At 39.7% G+C, this 19273-nt stretch overlaps 2 protein-coding genes across 2 annotated transcripts; both read right to left on the bottom strand.

Moving 5' to 3' along the window:
• Positions 1-430: 430 nt before the first annotated feature.
• LOC101544531 (olfactory receptor 2AG1-like) lies at positions 431-1378 on the bottom strand. The gene has a single exon (XM_004613700.2). It carries the CDS (start codon positions 1376-1378, stop codon positions 431-433), a length of 948 nt encoding a protein of 315 aa, XP_004613757.2.
• A 16687-nt stretch (positions 1379-18065) lies between these two features.
• Positions 18066-19004, bottom strand: LOC101544802 (olfactory receptor 2AG1-like). Its single transcript, XM_012933852.2, has one exon. The coding sequence runs from the start codon at positions 19002-19004 to the stop codon at positions 18066-18068; it is 939 nt and encodes a 312-aa protein (XP_012789306.2).
• Positions 19005-19273: the final 269 nt, after the last annotated feature.

Here is a 19273-nt window from a genome sequence, read left to right as displayed (position 1 = left end):
CCTGGCAAGCTACCCGTGGCGTGTTTGATATGCCAAAAACAGTAACAACAAGTCTCACAATAGAGATGTTACCGGTGTCCACTCAAGCAAATCGATGAACAACGGGAGAACAGTGTTACAATGCAGTGCAGTTATTTAATTTTTAAAAGGGATTAATTTCAGTGTTAAGACAAAAGGTTGCTTTCTATATTTACAGATTAGGTCCTGCCACTCACCCATTAACAAAGGAAGAAAAAAAGTTACAAACAGAATGTGACTAAGACCCTATAAAATACATCATGAAATGAAGTTTTAAAGGGAATTTGACAAATGAAGTTACATTCCTTCAATTATCTATTAAGAGATTTTTTACACTTTGGTGTTTGAGTCCATGAGTTTCGGTTGTTCTTTCTAAAAAGCTTCTGTGACAGGTTTGAAACTTTAATTCAAATCATGATCCTTGTGTTGGCAACATGTATTTTCCCAGGACCCTCCTCAAGGCCCCCATGACCTCCTTATTCCTCAGACTATAGATGAGGGGGTTCAGGGATGGGGTGATGACAGCGTAGAAAACAGAGATGATGTTGTCCTGCTTAGTGCTATGCAAGGAGCTGGGCAGGACATACATGAATATGGCAGCTCCATAGAACATCCCAACCACTGTCAGGTGGGAAGAACACGTGAAAAGGGCCTTCTGCCTCCCCTCAGTGGAAGGCATGCGGAGCACAGTAAACAGGATTAGTGTGTAGGAGGCAAGGATAGCAGCAAGAGGAGGCAAGAGGAAGGTCACACCCATGACATACACCAGGAACTCATATGTGGACGTATCTGCACAAGCCAATTTCAGTAGAGGTGGGATCTCACAGAGCAGGTGGCTGATCTTCCGGGTCTTGCAAAATGGATAGTGCATAGTGTACAAGGTATATACTAAGGCGCTCAGGCATGCCAGGATCCAGGATGTAGCCACCATGAGCCAACAGATCTTTGGTCTCATGAGGACCATGTAGTTCAGAGGATGACAAATGGCCACATACCTGTCATAGGCCATGAAGGCCAGTAGCAGGTCCTCTGCACCCCCCAAAGTCAAGATCATAAACATCTGAAAGGCACAGCCCCCAAAGGAGATGGTGTTTTCACCTCGCAGAAAATCCACGATGGTCTTAGGAGTGGCCACAGATGTGAAGAGGAGGTCCATGAGTGAGAGTTGCCCAAGCAGGAGGTACATGGGCACATGGAGCCGGGCATCCACCGTGATGACCAGGATCAGCAGACTGTTGCTGGTCAGGGCCAACATGTACAGGGCAATGAATGTGGCACAGAGCAGTTCAGGAAACCCACTGTCACTCAGGATTCCGACCAGGATGAAGCCATTTTCCAGGGTAGAATTCCAGGGCTCCATTCTTGATTGCTTCTTTAGTTGTCTAGAACAAAATGGATTCTCAGTGAATGCTTGGTATGATGGTTCCTAAGATATGTTAACAAAATATGATTTTATAATATCTGAGGCCCCTGAGGATGGAGAATCCAAAGAAGTGATGTCTTTACAACTGATAACTAATTTATCTCTAGTAGTTAAGAGTTTTTTAATTATCTTAATTACATCTTTTAGGAACTAACAAAGGGACAAATAGGCATCAAAGTTAAAATACCTAAGTGTTAAGTGATTAAATCATGAAAAGTTACAAGTTTAACTTGATCATATATTTTTCTAGTAAGATAAAATTTTTTTTTCTTCTTTTTGGGTTATACCCGGTGATGCACAGGGGTTTCTGCTGGCTCATGCACTGAGGAATTACTCCTGGCAGTGCTCAGAGTACTATATGGGATTCTGGGAATCAACCTGGGTTGGCGGCAAAGAAGGCAAAAGCCCTACCAGCTGTGCTATCACTACAGCCCAAGATGAAATCATTTATCTCTTAACAATAAAACAATATCCTAGTACCCACATTTTAATTATTTTTGCCTATATTTATATGTAATGTTCGATTAGTAGTTTAAATACTGAATCTTCTAAATAGACCGAATATGAATGTGAATTTCAAAAAGCAGAACTGTTATCTCAGTAAACCACATCCACTTCTGTTTTACATATAATTTATATTAACATTTCTTTGTTACTGTAGAGACAAAACTCTTTGGAAGAGCCTAGTTTGTCAACTTCTCCCAATCAGATCCACCATCATCAAGTGCCTGAAGAAAAAGATTCTAAACTGATACTATGAGATGGTGTATTTGAGATGATGTTGTTTTTAAAGCTAAAGCTTTAGAATCAATGAGAACACAGGTGTTTCTTTTTTATTATTTAGTTTAGTTTAATTTTTTAAAAGCAATTTATGACAAAGAGTATGAGGGAACTCAGGTAAAGTAATGGATGAAACAATAGTTCAGGAAAATTAGAGTGCTTAGATTTAGGAAAAAATGATAAGAGAGAGTTGTAATCAAGCTTATAATTTTAGCTTTATTCCTTTATGCTTGTTGAAAATCCTCTCTCTCTATTCTGAAGTTCAAGAGTATTCACACAGAATCACTAGATTATAGAGTCAAAGAATAGCAGGGAAAGGGATCTTCTTGCTCTGGAAGTTACTATGAAGTGTGGTATCCAGTGGCCAGAAAGAAGTCAGAAAAAGGACAAAGACATGAAGAATAGAGTTTTCTGCATCCTGGAAAGTGTACAGAAAAATTCATTTTGAACATGGGTTTAAAGGCACAAGCTTCCAAATTTTTATGTCTACTGATCTGCATGGGCTGGAGAGATAGCACAGCAGTAGGGCCTACGCCTTTAACGCGGAAAATCCCGTGTTCAATTCCTCTGCCCCTCTCGGAGAGCCCGGTAAGCTACCTGTGGGTTTTGGATGTTCCAAAAACAGTAACAAATAATAAGTCTCACAATCGAGAGACATTACTGGTGCCCACTGGAACAAATCGATGAGCAATGGGGTGACAGTGACAGTGACAGTGATCTTCACAGGTCCACAGACTTATTTTTGAAAATCACAGTTTTCAGCAATCAGTAAGTGGACCTTATATAGCCGTTGCCATATTGACTTACCCACCAGCCTTGCTCTGCAGATTAATAAACTAAATCTCTAGTAGGTGCAAGCCAAGCAGCTAAAACTCATGGACACACTGGTCACTGAAAGAGTGTAAGCTGAAAACCCAGGGCACTCTCTGAAGAGGGGCAGGATGAGTTCCCACCCTGCCAAAGCCCTGGCAACCACACCCACGCCCCACTGCTGCCACTACACCAACAGCCCAACTCCACAGCTTCACTAAGGATCTCTGCAGATTTATGTTGAAATTTCTGGACCACATGGCTATGTACATCAAATATGACACCCCCAAATTCCACAGAGCTGAAATTCCAGTAGGAAAACACCAAACTAGATGAGAAAGTAACATAGACTCCAACTAAATTCAACAAACAGAAACGAGAACACAGTAGCTCAACTGGAAATTAGTTTAGTAAATTCTAAGTCAGATTTAACAATTCTGTGGTAAAATAAAACAATTTTTTTCACTAAGCTATTTTAGATAATTCCTTTAGCCATTTGGTTGTAACAAGGAATATAAAACAAATTATTGTGTGCCTGCTAATGTTGCAGGTTTGGAAAATAGGGATAATGATGGGGGGAAATCACTCAGGTGGTGGGATTAGTGGTGGAATATTAAAAGCCATAAAAACTGCGTTATAAACAACTATGTAAAACATGGTGTCCAAATAAAGTTTTTAAAAAGTAAGGTAAACATCATTCTCTTGTTTACCTTAGAAACAAACAAATGTTGAGAATGTACACATTCTCAACATTTCCTTTCACTGTTACTTATCTGGAGATTAGACTGTTTTCTACTATCATCTTGTAGATGCACAGAATTTTAGTGGTTAAAAGAGATTAGTGAATATGTAAGGCTTATATGTTTGTAGAGGGCCATTTCAAAGTATTTATTAGCAGGTAGCTCAAATGTTTACTAAAGACCACTTCATCTGTAGGTTTTCAACACCAGGAGGCAGATACCCAAGCTTGGATTGTAGCACAGACCCTTTCATCAGTCCCTGAATGTGCTTCTGCTTTCATGTCTACAAAATCAAGAATATGAACTGGAACCAGATATAGAATGAAAAGCTCTAGAGAATCGAGAAGTGTATAGGTTAACTGCTTGGACTCTAGTTTATATCTCAACATTCTTAGAGGCTTCATTTGAGAGACAGAATTCTTACCTTAGTTTGGGCAAAAACCAGCTGCCAAACAACACGAATTGCCCTGAGGGTTATCTGAGGATCCAGGATGCTCCAGTAGAAATGAGGAAGAAAGAGAGTTTTTGCCCCCTAGAAGTATCCAATTTGTGTAATTTTTGCCAAGTTGGTTGAGTCCAGGAATCTGATCAAGATAACCTTCCTTTTCCTTCCTTTTCTTTTCTTTTCCTTCCTTTTCCTTCTCTTCCTCTACAGATCTTTTCTGGAGATGTAGTAGATACAAACAGCAAACAGAGATTTTGTGAAGTTCTTGAACACTTCTACGGAGCAAATAGATGACTTTTCTGTTCTCACACCTGTGGAGATCTAGAAGCTTTCTGCCTGACACATGCAGAGAATTAGAAGCTGTTTCTATCACCCAGAGTCCTGGGGAGAGAGAGCAGCTGTCAGATTGAGTTCTTAGGACCAATGCTCAGACTTCCTTTATCTCTTTTTAAAGTCTGGGAGAAAGATAAGGATGGTAGGAGACTAGAGGAAGTAGACATTGGGGAGGGCTGTTCAGAGGAGACCCTGCTATACCTGACCTCACTGTCCCCAGGGCCAACAGTGAGCCAGGTTCTGTCCTGGGGGAGGATGCTTTATCTCCTTATCCCATGACACCATTTCCCCCTCTTTGTTCTGCTCCTTTCAGAGGCACTTATCTTCTCAGCTAAAATGGCTTCCCCTGCATACACTGAGCCAGAAAACAGAATGGTAGCCATTCCTCTGGGCATGTTTCCCAGCCCAGTCTTCTGTGCCTAATGGACTCAGAGGTCCTGACTCTGCTTCACCCTACAGGATGTACTTATAGGTGGCCTATTTCTAAACTGTGACAGGAAACAAGTATAAGAAAGCAAGGACCTTTTTCATCATCAACCACATGTTTCTGATCATAGATGAGTTTTGTGTCATATTTGGAGCACTTTCCCCACACTACAGTGCTCTTCCTTCCCAGCAAGGGCTATTCCCAGTTTAGTCTAACTCTGCTCTAGAGTCCGTAAGTGTCAGCATCTCCTTTGGGAATCCAGTATATGTTGTGCAGAAGGACTTTGCGTGTCGCTGTTACTGTTTGTTGCCACTCATGATACTTGAAGAGGGAGTTACTGCTTCTCTAAGAGTTATAAAGGAAGTGTAAAAATAAGCACACAGATGACTGAAGCTGTCAAGGAGTATTAATGTTAACAGAGATGGTTTGAACACTCCCAGATATAAAAGACAACCAATCCACTTGAGAAGGGGAAGGGGAGATAGTTTAAAGGACTGGAGCACGGTCAGGAGGTTGGGTTGGACCTGCAGTACTGCATGACCCTTTGTGCAGAGCCCTGGAACAATCTTCATGCACTGAACTAGGAGTAGCGCCCATGCATCACTGAATTATGCCCCTCAAAAAAAAAAAAAGGAAAAAAGTAGTGGATTTTTCAATGGAAGTAATAGGACAAGGTAGAAATTCCTTCAAGTGTTGAAAGGATACAACTGCAAACCTTGAATTCTGCATACAGCTAAACCAACATTAAAAAGTGATGACTGGGGCACCAGAGCGATAGTACAGCAGGTACGGCATTTGACTCGATGCAGCATTTGACTTGATGGGACACCTGGCATCCCATATGGTCTCCTGAGTAACTCCAGGAGTAATTACTGAGTTCAGAGCCAGGAGTAACCTCTGAGCATCACTGGGTAAAACCCAAAAAGCCAAAAAGGGATGACAATGCAGAGGGGAGAGAAAATCTACAGAAGTAAACTAGAAGTGATATTGTAGAATTCATAGAGGGTATTGAGCACCATGGAGGTGGTACAGTGAATAACTTTGAACATCAATACCATAAACCTTAACACTGTTATAACCATGGTAACTGACTATAGCAAAATAAAAACAAAAAGTGGGGAACAAATTTATCTACTAGACCAATAAAGGTTAAACAAAATTAGCAATTAGTCACCACAAATTGACATTTTATTGATTTATTTTCATAATACTATTTGTCATTTCTTTAAGTTTCATTGAGCTGAGTGATGTGAATTAAATTTGTTATATGCCTGCCAAGGGGGTTGAATGTGGGGTGGGAGAGAACTTGGGGACATGGGTGGAAGGAAGGAAAGGGACATTGGTGGTGGGAATATTATATGAATATTGTATGCTTGAAACAACTCAATTCTTAAAAAAAAATCCTCTGAAAATCACAGTGTCTCAATAAATTATCCTTTAAAAAGTGAGGACAAATTCAAAACAAAAAAAATATTTAGTTTTAGTATCTCTGCAACCCCAATAAAATAAATTCTGTGGGTAGAAATATGATGCCCAGGAAATGTCTATATTTTGAAAAGCAATGAGAACAATAAAATTAGTTCAATAAATGAGTTTGCAAGTTTTTTTATTTTTGTACTCATTTTTAAAAAATTTATTATTTAATTACTGACTCACCGTTAGGGTACAATTACAGATTTACACGTTTTCATGCTTGTTTTTCCCTCAAACAATGTACAAAAACCCATCCCTCCACCAGTGTCCATTCTCTACCATCAATGAACCTAGTATCTCTCCCACCCCCCAATCCCATCCCCCACCCCCACCCCACCACTGTGGCAGGGTATTCCCTTCTGTTGTCTCTGTCTTTTTGGGTGCTGTGGTTTGCAATAGAGGTATTGAGTGGCCATTGTGTTCAGTCTACTTTCAGCACCCCTCTCCCTTCCTGCTCGAGATCTCCAACCACATTTTACTTGGTGTTCCCTTCTCTATCAGAGCTGCCTTTTCCCCCAGCATGTGAGGCCGCTTCCAGGCCATGGAGCCAACCTGCTGGTGCTTATTTCTCTATTATTGGGTATTAGTCTCCTACTCTGTTATTTTATATTCCACAGACGCGAGCAATCTTTCTATGTCTGTCCCTCTCTTTCTGACTCATTTCAATTAGCATGATACTTTCCATGTTGATCCACTTATATGCAAAGTTCATGACTTCATATTTTCTAACAGCTACATAGTATTCCATTGTATAGATGTTCCAAAGTTTCTTTAACCAGTTGTCTGTTTTGGGGCACTCTGGTTTTCTCCAGATTCTGGCTATTGTAAACAGTGATCTGATGAACATACAAGTGCAGATGTCATTTTGACTATACATTTTTTGCTTCTCCGGGATATATTCCCAGCAGTGGTATTGCTGGGTCAAATGAGAGCACAATTTCTAATTTTTTGAGGAGCGACCATATTGTTTTCCAAAAGGGCTGAACCAGTCAGCATTCCCACCAGCAGTGTAGAAGGGTCCCTTTCTCCCCACATCCTTGCCAATAGCGGTTGCTATTATTCTTTTGGATGTGTGTCAGTCTCTGTGGTGTGAGGTGGTATCTCATGGTTGTTTTGATCTGCAGCTCCCTGATGATTAGTGATGTAGAGCACTTTTTAATGTGCCTTTTGGCTATTCGTATCTCTTCCATGGGAAAGTTTCTGATGGGGTTGGATGTTTTCTTCTTGTAGAGTTCAACCAGTGCCTTATATATCCTTGATATCAGCCCCTTATCAGATGGGTATTGGGTGAATATCTTTTCCTATTCTGTAGATTGTCTTTGTATTCTGGTCACTGTATCTTTTGAGGTGGAGAAGTTTCTTAGTTTAAGGTAGTCCCATTGGTTTATCTATGTTTTCACGTGCTTGGCCAGTGGCATGTCATCTTTGAAGATATTTTTAGGTTCAATGTCGAGGAGAGTTTTGCCCACCTTGTCTTCGATGTAACTTATGGATTGTGGTCTGATGTTGAGGTCTTTAATCCATTTTGATCTGACTTTTGTGCATGGTGTCAGGACGAGGTCTAAGCCTATTCTTTTTTTTTTTTTTTTTTTGTTTTTGGGTCACACCCGACGATGCACAGGGGTTATTCCCGGCTCTTCACTCAGGAATTACCCCTGGCGGTGCTCAGGGGACCATATGGGATGCTGGGATTAGAACCCGGGTCGGCCGCGTGCAAGGCAAACGCCCTACCCGCTGTGCTATCGCTCCAGCCCCCTAAGCCTATTCTTTTACATGTGGTTGTCCAGTCATGCTAGAACCATTTGTTAAAGAGGCTTTCCTTGCTCCACTTCACATATCTTGCTCCTTTATCAAAGATTAGATGATCATACATTTGAGGTTGTGTGTACGGATATTCTACTCTGTTCCATTGGTCTGCAACTCTGCCTTTGTTCCAGTACCATGCTGTTTTAATAGTTACCACTTTGTAGTAAAGTTTAAAGTTGGGGAGGGTGATGCCTCCCATCGTCTTTTTCCTAAAAATTGTTTTAGCTATCTGTGGGCGTTTGTTGTTCCATATGAATTTCAGGATTGCATGATCCATTTCTTTGAAGAATTTCATGGGTATCCTTATAGGGTTCCCGTTGAATCTGTATAATGCTTTGGGGAGTATTGCCATTTTCATAATATTGATTCTCCCTTTCTATGAGCAGGGGATATGTTTCCATTTCCTCATGTCCTCTTTTATTTCATGGAGTAGTATTTCATAGTTTTCTTTGTAGAGGTCCTTTACTTCCTTGGTTAAGCTGATTCCAAGGTACTTGATTATCTGGGGCACGATTGTGAATGGGATTGCTTTTTTCATGTCCCTTTCCTCCATCTCATTGTTTGCACATAGGAAGGCCATAGATTTTTGGGTATTGATTTTACTGTGACTTTACTTTACAAGTTTATTGTTTCTAAGAGTTTCTTAGGAGAGGTTTCGGCTTCTCTAGGTATAGTGTTATATCATCTGCGAAGGCCATGGATTTTTGGTATTGATTTTATAGCTTACAACTTTACTGGACATGTATATTGTTTCTAGGAGTTTCTTAGTAGAGGTTTTAGGATTATCCAGGTATAGGATCATGTCATCTGCGAATAGTGAGAGCTTGATTTCTTCCTTTCCGATTTGGATGCCCCTACTGTCTTTTTCTTGCCTAACAGCTATCACAAGTACTTTCAGTACTATATTGAACAGAAGTAGTGAGAGTGGGTATTCTTCTCTTATCCCTGACCTTAGAGGAAATGCCCTTAGTTTTTCCCCATTGAGGATAATTCTTGCAATAGGCTTGTGGTAGATGGTTTTGACTACCTTGAGGAAAGTTCCTCCAAAGCCCATTTTGGTGAGGGTTTTCATCATGAACGAATGTTGGATCTAGTAAAATGCTTTCTCGGCATATATTTATATGATCATATGGGTTTTATCTTTAGTTTTATTGATATGATGGATTATTTGATTGATTTCTGAATTTTAAATCATCCTTGCATCCCCGGGATGAATACAACTTGGTCATGGTGTATGATCTTTTTGATGAGTTGTTGGATCCCATTTGCTAATATTTTGTTGAAGATCTTCACATCGGTGTTCATCAGGGATATTGGTCTATAATTTTCTTTCTTAGTGGTGTCTTTGTTTGCTTTTGGTATAAGGGAGATATGTGCTTCATATAAACTGGGAGAGTTCCTGTTTCTTCAATTTCCTGGAAAAGCTTGAGAAGAACTGGCAACAGGTCCTCTATAAATGTTTGGAACAATTTGCCAGTGAATCCATCTGGAACTGGGCTTTTGTTTTGGGGGAGACTTTTGATTACAGTTTCATTTTTCTTGATTTTAATGGGTCTATTTAGGTATTCTGAGTCTTCTTGGTTCATTCTTGGGAGATTGTAGGAATCAAGGAATTCATCCATTTATTTTAGGTTCTCTTGTTTTATGGCATACATAATTTCAAAGTAGTCTCTCATGATGTTTCGAATTTTATTGGTTTCTGTTGTGATGTCCCCTTTTCACTTCTGATACAGTTTATTAGGCTTCTCTCTCTCTCTTTCTTTGTGAGTCTTGCTAGCGGTTTATCAATCTTGTTTATTTTCTCAAAGAACCAGCTCTTGTTTTCACTGACATTTCGGATTGCTTTTTGGGTTTCCATGTCATTAATTTCTGCTCTAATTTTTATTATTTCTCTCCTTTGGTCTGGTTTGGGTTCCTTTTTATGGTCCTTTTCTAAGATCTTGAGCTGTGAAGTCAAGCTTTCTATGTAGGCCCTTTCCTCCTTCCTGAGGAATGCTTGCAGAGCTATAAATTTTCCTCTTAACATGGCTTTAGCTTCGTCCCATAGATTTTGGTAGCTTGTGTCTTCATTCTTATTTGTTTCATGGTATCTCTTGATTTCTTCCTTGATTTCCTTCATGATCCACTCATTTTTCAACACTGAGCTGTTTAATTTCCAGGTGTTTGCTTTGGTTAATCCACGTCTGTGTGTGATTAGCTTCTATCTTCAGCGCCTCGTGTTCTGAAAAGATAATTGATACAATTTCTATTTTTCCAATTTTATTGAGGTTTGTGTTGTGGCCCAGCACATGGTCTATTTTGGAAAATGTTCCTTGTGCACTGGAAAGGAATGTGTATTCTTTCTTTTTGGGGTGTAAAGCCCTGTATAGGTCTATTAGGCCTCTCTCTTTCATTTCTTCCTTCAGAGTCAGTATTTCCTTGCTGAGTTTTGTTCTTGTCAATCTCTCCAGATGTGATATGGTGGTGTTGAAGTCTCTGACTACTATTGTGCTGCTAGCGATGTGCTCCTTAAAATCTGTTAAGAGTTGTTTTAAGTATTTAGCCGGTCGCTCCTTAGGTATGTATATGTTCAAGAGTGTGATTTCTTCCTGTTGTACATATCCCTTGATAAATAGAAAATGACCTTTGCTGTCCCTTCTAATCATTTTCAATCTGAAATCTATGTTGTTGGATACTTGTATGGCCACCCCAGCTTTTTTGAGGGAGTCGTTTGCTTGCAGGATTATTTTCCATCCTTTGACTTTGAGTCTATGTTTGCTCTGACTTTTCAGGTGTGTTTCTTGTAGGCAGCAGAATTTTGGGTTTAGTTTCTGAATCCACTTTTCCACTCTGTGTCTCTTAATTTGTACATTTTGCCATTGACATTGAGAGAGATTATTGTCACGGGGTTTTGTGTCATCTTTCTGTGGGGTTTATTATTCTTATGGGGTTTTTCCTTGTCTTACAATAGCCCCTTTATTCCTTATTTTAAGTTTGGTTTTGAGTCTATGAAGTTCCTAACCTATTGTTTATCCATGAAATTGTGTATGGTTCCTTCAAGTTTGAGTGAGAGTTTAGCCAGATAAAGTATTCTTGGTGAGGCGTTCATTTCATTGAGTTTTTTCTCTATGTCCCACCATTGTCTTTGGGCTTGGAGGGTTTCCTCTGATAGATCTGATGTAAATCTAAGGGGTGCTCCTTTGTATTTCCTTCTTTGACCTTGCTACTTGTAGTATTGTGTCTCTATCCATAGCATCCATCATTCTGAATATGATATGCCTTGGAGTCTTTTCATTTATTTATTTATTTATTTTTATTTTTTTAAGAATTTTATTTTATTGAATCACCATGTGGAAAATTGCAATGCTTTCAAGCTTAAGTCTCAGTTATATAATGCTGAAACAACCATCCATTCACCAGTGCCCATATCCCACCACCAATATAAAATAAAAAACAACAACAACAACAACAAAACACAGTACACTTTCCATCTGGCCCCCCGCACCTCCCTCCTTGTAACTGATAAATTTCACTTTACTTTCTATTTACTTTGGTTACATTCAATATTTCAACACAAACCTCACTGTTATTCAATATTTCAACACAAACCTTATTGTTAGAAGTACCCCACTAGAGTCAGACCTGTTGTGAAGAGATATGAGGTCGCCACCTTGCGGTTTTGGATTTCTGTATTTTAGCAACTAAGTCCAGGGACATTTCTTCCAGATATTGGATCATTGCAAGCTTGTAAACCCCATCTGTGGTTGTCATAATATGGTGGTCACCACACCCTTACCCCCAGCAAGGAAAAGGCAAGAGAGAGAAATACCTTTCCCCTCCAGGGCGGGCATGGGGCCGCGGCTTAGTTCTCAGTCTGGAGACATTCTGCGAGGAGCTGCCCATGCCGAAAGATTTAGCTAGTGTCTGGAATCATGCTCGTGCAGCTTCAGAGAGGCCTCACACACATGCGGCCCCCAGGATCACATCTTACGGCAGCTTTTTATTCAGGTCTCTTTGCTCGTACTTTCGGGCTCTTTGGACCTGGATACCTGCCTTCTCCAGCTCTGAGAATTTCTTAGCAATGTGTCTTTAACTCAGTTTTTTTCATTGGGGTTAGTTCCCTGTGTTTCTGGTACTCCAGTGATTCTTATATTATTCTCTTGAGGTCATCCCATAGGACTCTGATTCGCTCTAGAGCCATTTTGAGGTCTTTTGCCATTATTTATTGTTGTCTGTAAGCTTTCTGCAGCTCATCTTCAAGCTCACTGATTCTGCCTTCGGCTGTAGCCATTCTACTGTTGAGGGCACCTACTGAGATTTTTAATTCATCCACCGATTCCTTTACTTGTGTGACTTCTGTTTGTAGCTTTGAAACTTCTGCTCTCATTTCTTCTTGCATTTTCTTGGTGGACTATTCCAATGCTTCATTCATATCCTCCCTTAATTTATTGGATATCTGTTCAATGGTTGCTTTGAGTGCGTCGACCATCTTAAAGATTTCCTCTCTGAATTCTTTATCTGTGAGGTTGTATATGTGGGTAACCCCTGCTCAGGTTTCTGGAATCTTTTTTTCATTCTTTCTTCATGGAGGGGGTTTTCGCTGTTTCTTCATATTGTTACGGAAGTATCAACTTGGAGCCTTCATGTTGTCTATCCCTATTCCCTCTTGCTGCTGGGGTGATTTTGAATGAGCTAAGTTGATGCTGGTAGCCTTGTTCCTATTCTAGAATACTTCCTTACTCTCAGGCACTCCTCCTGGTTTATGTGGGGCCTCTAGTGAAGAATTAAGGCTATGCTCTTTTTACGAAGGGTTTTTGTGCAGCTTCTATTGTTCACTAACAGTTTTTGTGAAGTTAGAATAAGCTAATGGACTATTTGGCACAGAGTGATTGAGATGGCCAGGGTGTTTTTCAAAGAAACAGGTTATACAGATTATGACCTAGAAAAAAATAGCTCTGGCAGGAGGCCAAGCCCTCTTTCAAGGCCACACCCCTGAGATAAAGGCCATGCCCCCATCAACCTTTTGGGACGCTGGGATGTCAGGGCAGGGCACTCTGCAGAACAGTCAGGTTGCGGGAAATGTCAGCGGCCAGCCTGGCGCACCCGTGAACTCCTGAATGACCAAGGGTCAGCTGGGGGCCAGCTGGAGAGCTGTTGCAAGCACAGTAGGTGGGGCTCACGGTGGTCTGAGTACTTGTATGACAGGTGCAGCGTTAGGGAGTGAGCAGATTGGCCTGGTGAAGGAGGGCAGGTTACTGGATGGGAAGGGCAAGAGGGCAGGTGGGCTGGCCGGCTGGAGAGCTGTTGCAAGTTTGTAAGTTTAATTAATTGAGAAACTCACTGATAAATATGTCTGTATTTAAAAGAGTAAAAATTTTTGCAGAAATAAATAAAATTAAAAGAATAGTTTTCCATGGGAAATTGAAGTCTACAAAAGAAATATGATGTTCTTTTATTTAAAATTAACATTTCTATGCTTGAGGGATGGCTGCCCTACCTTGCAAGTGTGAGACCAAGTGTTTGATCTCTGGTGTAGTAGTCTTATTTGCATTGGTACATCTACACTGCCACAAGTGTGCAATCTCTGGAGCACAGCATTTGAGTAACTAACGTGTGGGAGTAGCTAAAGATATACAAGAACAAGCAAGGCAATCAGCAGGGTGTACCCCGCAAGCATGTGTGTGAGCACCACAACCTCCAGTGAGCACTACAACTAGGACATATGTGAGTACCACAACAAAAGGTGTTCAACCCTGGTCATCACAGCAACATAAAGAAAGGGAAAGATGAAATAAAAAGTGTTAAATTGTGCAATTTGCTGCTATCTGGATGGTTCTGCAGAGTACCATCACTGTCACTGTCACTGTCACTGTCATCCCGTTGCTCATTGATTTGATCTAGTGGGCACCAGTAACGTCTCTCATTGTGAGACTTATTATTACTGTTTTTGGGATATCCAATATGCCACTGGTAGCTTGCCAGGCTCTGCAGTGTGGGCACAATACTCTCAGGTACCTTGCCGGGCTCTCCGAGAGAGATGGAGGAATTGAACATGGGTCATCCACATGAAAGATGAATGCCCTACCACTGTGCTATTGTTCCAGCCCACAGAGTATCATCCTACATGAAGTTAGAAGAAGATACGCAGTTAGAGAATGATTTCTCCTATGTGGGATATAAGAAACGCAGTAGGGCCTAGAACGATAGTACAGCACGTAGGGCACTTGCCTTGCATACAGTCAACCCGGGTTCAAACCCTGGCATCCCACAAGGTCCTCTGAGCCCTCCCAGGAGTAATTGTGTTTGCAGAGGCAGGAGTAAGCCCAGAGCACAGCCAGATGCAGGCCAAAAGAAAACAAACAAAGAAAAAAATAAAGGAACAACAAATGGCCAAAGCAGTAGTAGAAAATGAGAATTGGTTTATAGAACTGAGCTACCACTACAGGGGGATGGGGACTTGGGCAAGATGGGCAGTAGGGAACATTGAGGCAATGGTGGTGGAAAGCAGACACTCTTGTGAAGAGAGTGTGTGGAAACCTATCATTAACAGACCTATCAATCATGATGTCTCAAATAAAATTTTTAAGAATAAATTAATGAAAGAATTGCCATTTCCTTTTTTGTTGTTTCAGTCGAGGTTACATGAACATAATGGTGTTTTTGTTTTTAAATACAATGGGGGCTGTGGGGTCATACCAGATGGTGCTCAGGGCTTAGTCTTAGCTTTGTGCTCAGGGGTCTCTTCTGAGAGTGTTCAGAAGCCCACATGTGATGTCAGGAATGTTCCAGGGTTAATTTATCCAAGACTGCTAATTGCCTCATCTGTTTACTATCATAATCATTTTTGCCTTTTTTTTAAAAGTAAATGGTATTATGCATGTGATATTAAGGATTTTAATCAAGTTTTCCCACTGATTTAATGTATTCTTACATCAACTAATAGTGTATTATTCAGTAATGTATCAATGGTATGGATGTATCATAATTTGTTTATATATTCATTGGTTGAAAAGAATTTGTGTTGTCTGTTGTTGAGTATGAAGAACATCATTATTTATTTATTTATTTATTTATCTGGTTTTCGGGTCATACCTGGCAATGCACAAAAGTTACTCAGGAATTACTCCTCGCAGTGCTCAGGGGACCATATGAGATGCTGGGATTTGAACCCAGGTTGGCTGCGTGCAAGGCAAATGCCCTACCCGCTGTGCTATCTCTCCAGCCCCCAGAACATCATTATTTACACTCATGAGGCCGCTTTTTTGTGAACATAATCTGTTCACTTGGGAAAACACCTGGGATGATCTTACCTGGTTGTATGGCAAATTCATGGTTAAATTTATAAGATTACCTAACTTTTTTCTGTAAGTGAACAATTTTACTGAACTCAATTGTCTTCTAATTTTGCATTTCATTTATCTGTCAAATATAGGATATTGAAATTCTGATAAAAATAAATGAGATATTGCTTAAAACCTTAAGTTTCAAGTCTTTTCAACTATTTAAAGTAAACAAAGAAAGAATTTGGGCAAGTATACAGGATTATTTATACAGGTACATAAGCTACAGTCCAGACAGAAAGTTATCTAGGGAATGAAGAATCAGACTTGGCAGAATAGAATGACCTGAAAATTGCAAAGGAACAGTTAGGAATATGGAATTAAGTAAATATTTTAACACTTCCCTATTTTATAAGTCCTATCATATAGCTAAATAATGAACATAAAATCACATAGTTCATTGTCAAATTGTTTCTGACTCTCACCTGTAAAGAGACCCAAAACTAGTTAGAACAAGAATAACAGAAAAAAGAATATAAATGAAAAAAATCTCTTACATTTTATTGACATGTTTAGTATAATGACAGAGTTTATATAATGAAATAGCACTAGAAAATATATAGAAGGCAGGAACTCCAATATAATGCTAGTTAGAATGTAAAGCATTTTTAACTTTAAAAAGACGCAAGTTGGGTCTTTGTTACAAGAAATTTAAACTCATATAAAATCCAACCATCACAAAAGAAAATTGGGCATTGGGTATCAAAACGGAATGAAACCAAGTTCATATATATATATATAAATGTGATTAAATATTATATATAATATATAACAATGATAAAATACTTATAAAGCAAATTAAGAATTAAGACTATTCAAAACCATTTCAAAGCTATTTATTGGGGTCTAATAGTTTTGTTAGGCATCTAAGTGCCTAACATTTCTTCTATTGCTCAATCCTCTCCAAAACATCATAGTATCACCATAAGATGTTATAATCAACATGTTGAAGGTCTCCAAACTCAAAGAGTTTAATGCAGAGTCTAAAGATGCACAGATAGTAACACCAGAAAATACAGGGATGAAACCACTTGCCTCACATCCTGTCAATCCTAGTAGATTCTCTGATGTCACATATGGTAACCCAAGCACTATGAATGGTCACTCAGCACAGAGCCTGGAATGGCTTCTAAGATCATCAGAGTGTGGCCCAAGCCCTCCCACTGCAATGTAGATGGTAAAGGTGGGCAGAGACTTGGATTCAGACATTCTGTCTTTCTCCCTCTCTTCCACAAGAAGCTACCATTTAAATGAAGAAGAAGATTCACCAAATTTTAAATGACAAAAATACAAGATAATGTATACATAGCAATTCAATAAAATGCATACATTGATAATAAGAAATTGTAGGAAACTTGGCAATATTGGACTCACTTTTGAATGTCTCAACTTTCTCAAATTTTATAATGAATTGTTTTAATTTCATAGATTATCCTTAGCTTCAATGTAATGGTTTAGTCATGTCAATTCAGAAATATAATATTTATTCTGCTTTTAAAGAAAAGAGTGTAAGTTTTCGCTAAACACTATTCTCAGTGTAATGTCAACTCTGTGAGTCAGGGTATTTTAAAATTTAACAGATTTAGAATCGCAGTTTCTGTTATAAATCTCCATATATGAAGCAATAAAATGCTAAAAAGGGACAGCAATATATGTATATGCTTATATGTGCTCCTGGGCCAGAGTGATAGTATAGTGGGCAGTACATTTTCCTTGCGTGCAGCTGACCCTGTTTGGATACTGGGCACCCCATATGGTCCCTAAAGCCCCACCACAGGTGATTCTTGAGCACAAAGCCAGGAATAAACTCTGACAACCCCCAGGTATGGCCTCAAATCAAAAACAAAAAAGAATATGAGCTCCATCAGATACATCAGCATAAATAAATATGTTATTTCTAACTACATAATTAGTTAAATAATTTATTTATAACTAAATTAACTCTAAAAAAGGACATAAGCTACTGGCAATTATTTTTTATGTTTCAAAAACACTTCTGAATATATGTTGGATTAATATTTCAAATAAAAGCATAGATGCATCTTGTTAGCATATTTCTAGTGCATGTTGGCTTTTACATTATTTTTTATACATTCCTATACTCAAATTTTAATTACACTAACAAATGAAAAGAAAAGCCACATTCAATCTCTTTTATCTATCTCACCACACGTATTATCTTAACGTAATCAACTGTGATTGCTCACTAAGACTTGCTGACATATACATGTGCTATACAATGTTTTTTTTTTTTACTAATTGTACCATCACTAACCCAGGAAACAATAAATCATAATTATAACTTATATGGATATTTCTTTGCATTAATTGTCTAAGATTGTAGTTTAAAGGACTGCAGTCCTCCTTTGAAGGTGAAGTCATTGCTATTTAATAAACCTAAAACTACTGCTATATATCCCTGCTACATGACAAAAAATTGAAATAGTCCCCAATCATATCTACTTTATAATTGTGTACATTCTCTGCTGATCTATGCCAGAAGAATATATTTTCCCAGGACCCTCCTCAAGGCCCCCATGACCTCCTTATTCCTCAGACTATAGATGAGGGGGTTCAGGGATGGGGTGACGATAGTGTAGAAAACAGAGATGATGTTGTCCTGCTTAGTGCTATGCAAGGAGCTGGGCAGGACATACATGAATGTGGCAGCTCCGTAGAACATCCCAACCACTGTCAGGTGAGAAGAGCAGGTTAAAAGGGCCTTCTGCCTCCCCTCAGTGGAAGGCATGCGGAGCACAGTAAACAGGATTAGTGTATAGGAGGCAAGGATAGCAGCAAGAGGAGGCAAGAGGAAGGTCACACCCATGACATACACCAGGAACTCATATGTGGACGTATCTGCACAAGCCAATTTCAGTAGAGGTGGGATCTCACAGAGCAGGTGGCTGATCTTCCGGGTCTTGCAAAATGGATAGTGCATAGTATACAAGGTATATACTAAGGCGCTCAGGCATGCCAGGATCCAGGATGTGGCCACCATGAGCCAACAGATCTTTGGTCTCATGAGGACCATGTAGTTCAGAGGATGACAAATGGCCACATACCTGTCATAGGCCATGAAGGCCAGTAGCAGGTCCTCTGCACCTCCCAAAGTCAAAGCCAGAAACATCTGAAAGGCACAGCCCCCAAAGGAGATGGTGTTTTCACCTCGCAGAAAATCCACGATGGTCTTAGGAGTGACCACAGATGTGAAGAGGAGGTCCATGAGTGAGAGTTGCCCAAGCAGGAGGTACATGGGCACATGGAGCCGGGCATCCACCGTGATGACCAGGATCAGCAGACTGTTGCTGGTCAGGGCCAACATGTACAAGGCAGTGAATGTGGCACAGAGCAGTTCAGGAAACCCACTGTCATTCAGGATTCCCATCAGGATGAAGCCACTTCCCAGAGTAGAATTCCAGGGCTCCATTCTCGATTGCTTCTTTAGTTGTCTAGAACCAAATGGATTCTCAGTGAACGTTTATTATGATGATTCCTAGGATATGTTAACAAAATATGATTTTATAACATCTGAGGCCCCTGAGGATGAAGAATCCAAAGAAGTGATATCTTTTCCACTGATAACTAATTTATCTCTAGTAATTAAGAGTTTTTTAATTATCTTAATTACATCTTTTAAGAACTAACAAAAGAACAAGCAAGCATCAAAGTTAAAATACCTAAACATTAAGTGATTAA

This window comes from Sorex araneus, chromosome 6, assembly GCF_027595985.1.
Source record: "Sorex araneus isolate mSorAra2 chromosome 6, mSorAra2.pri, whole genome shotgun sequence".
In the NCBI taxonomy this organism is placed as follows: Eukaryota; Metazoa; Chordata; class Mammalia; order Eulipotyphla; family Soricidae; genus Sorex; species Sorex araneus.
The sequence above is the reverse complement of the archived record's forward strand: the minus strand, read 5'-3'. Positions and strand labels throughout refer to the sequence as shown.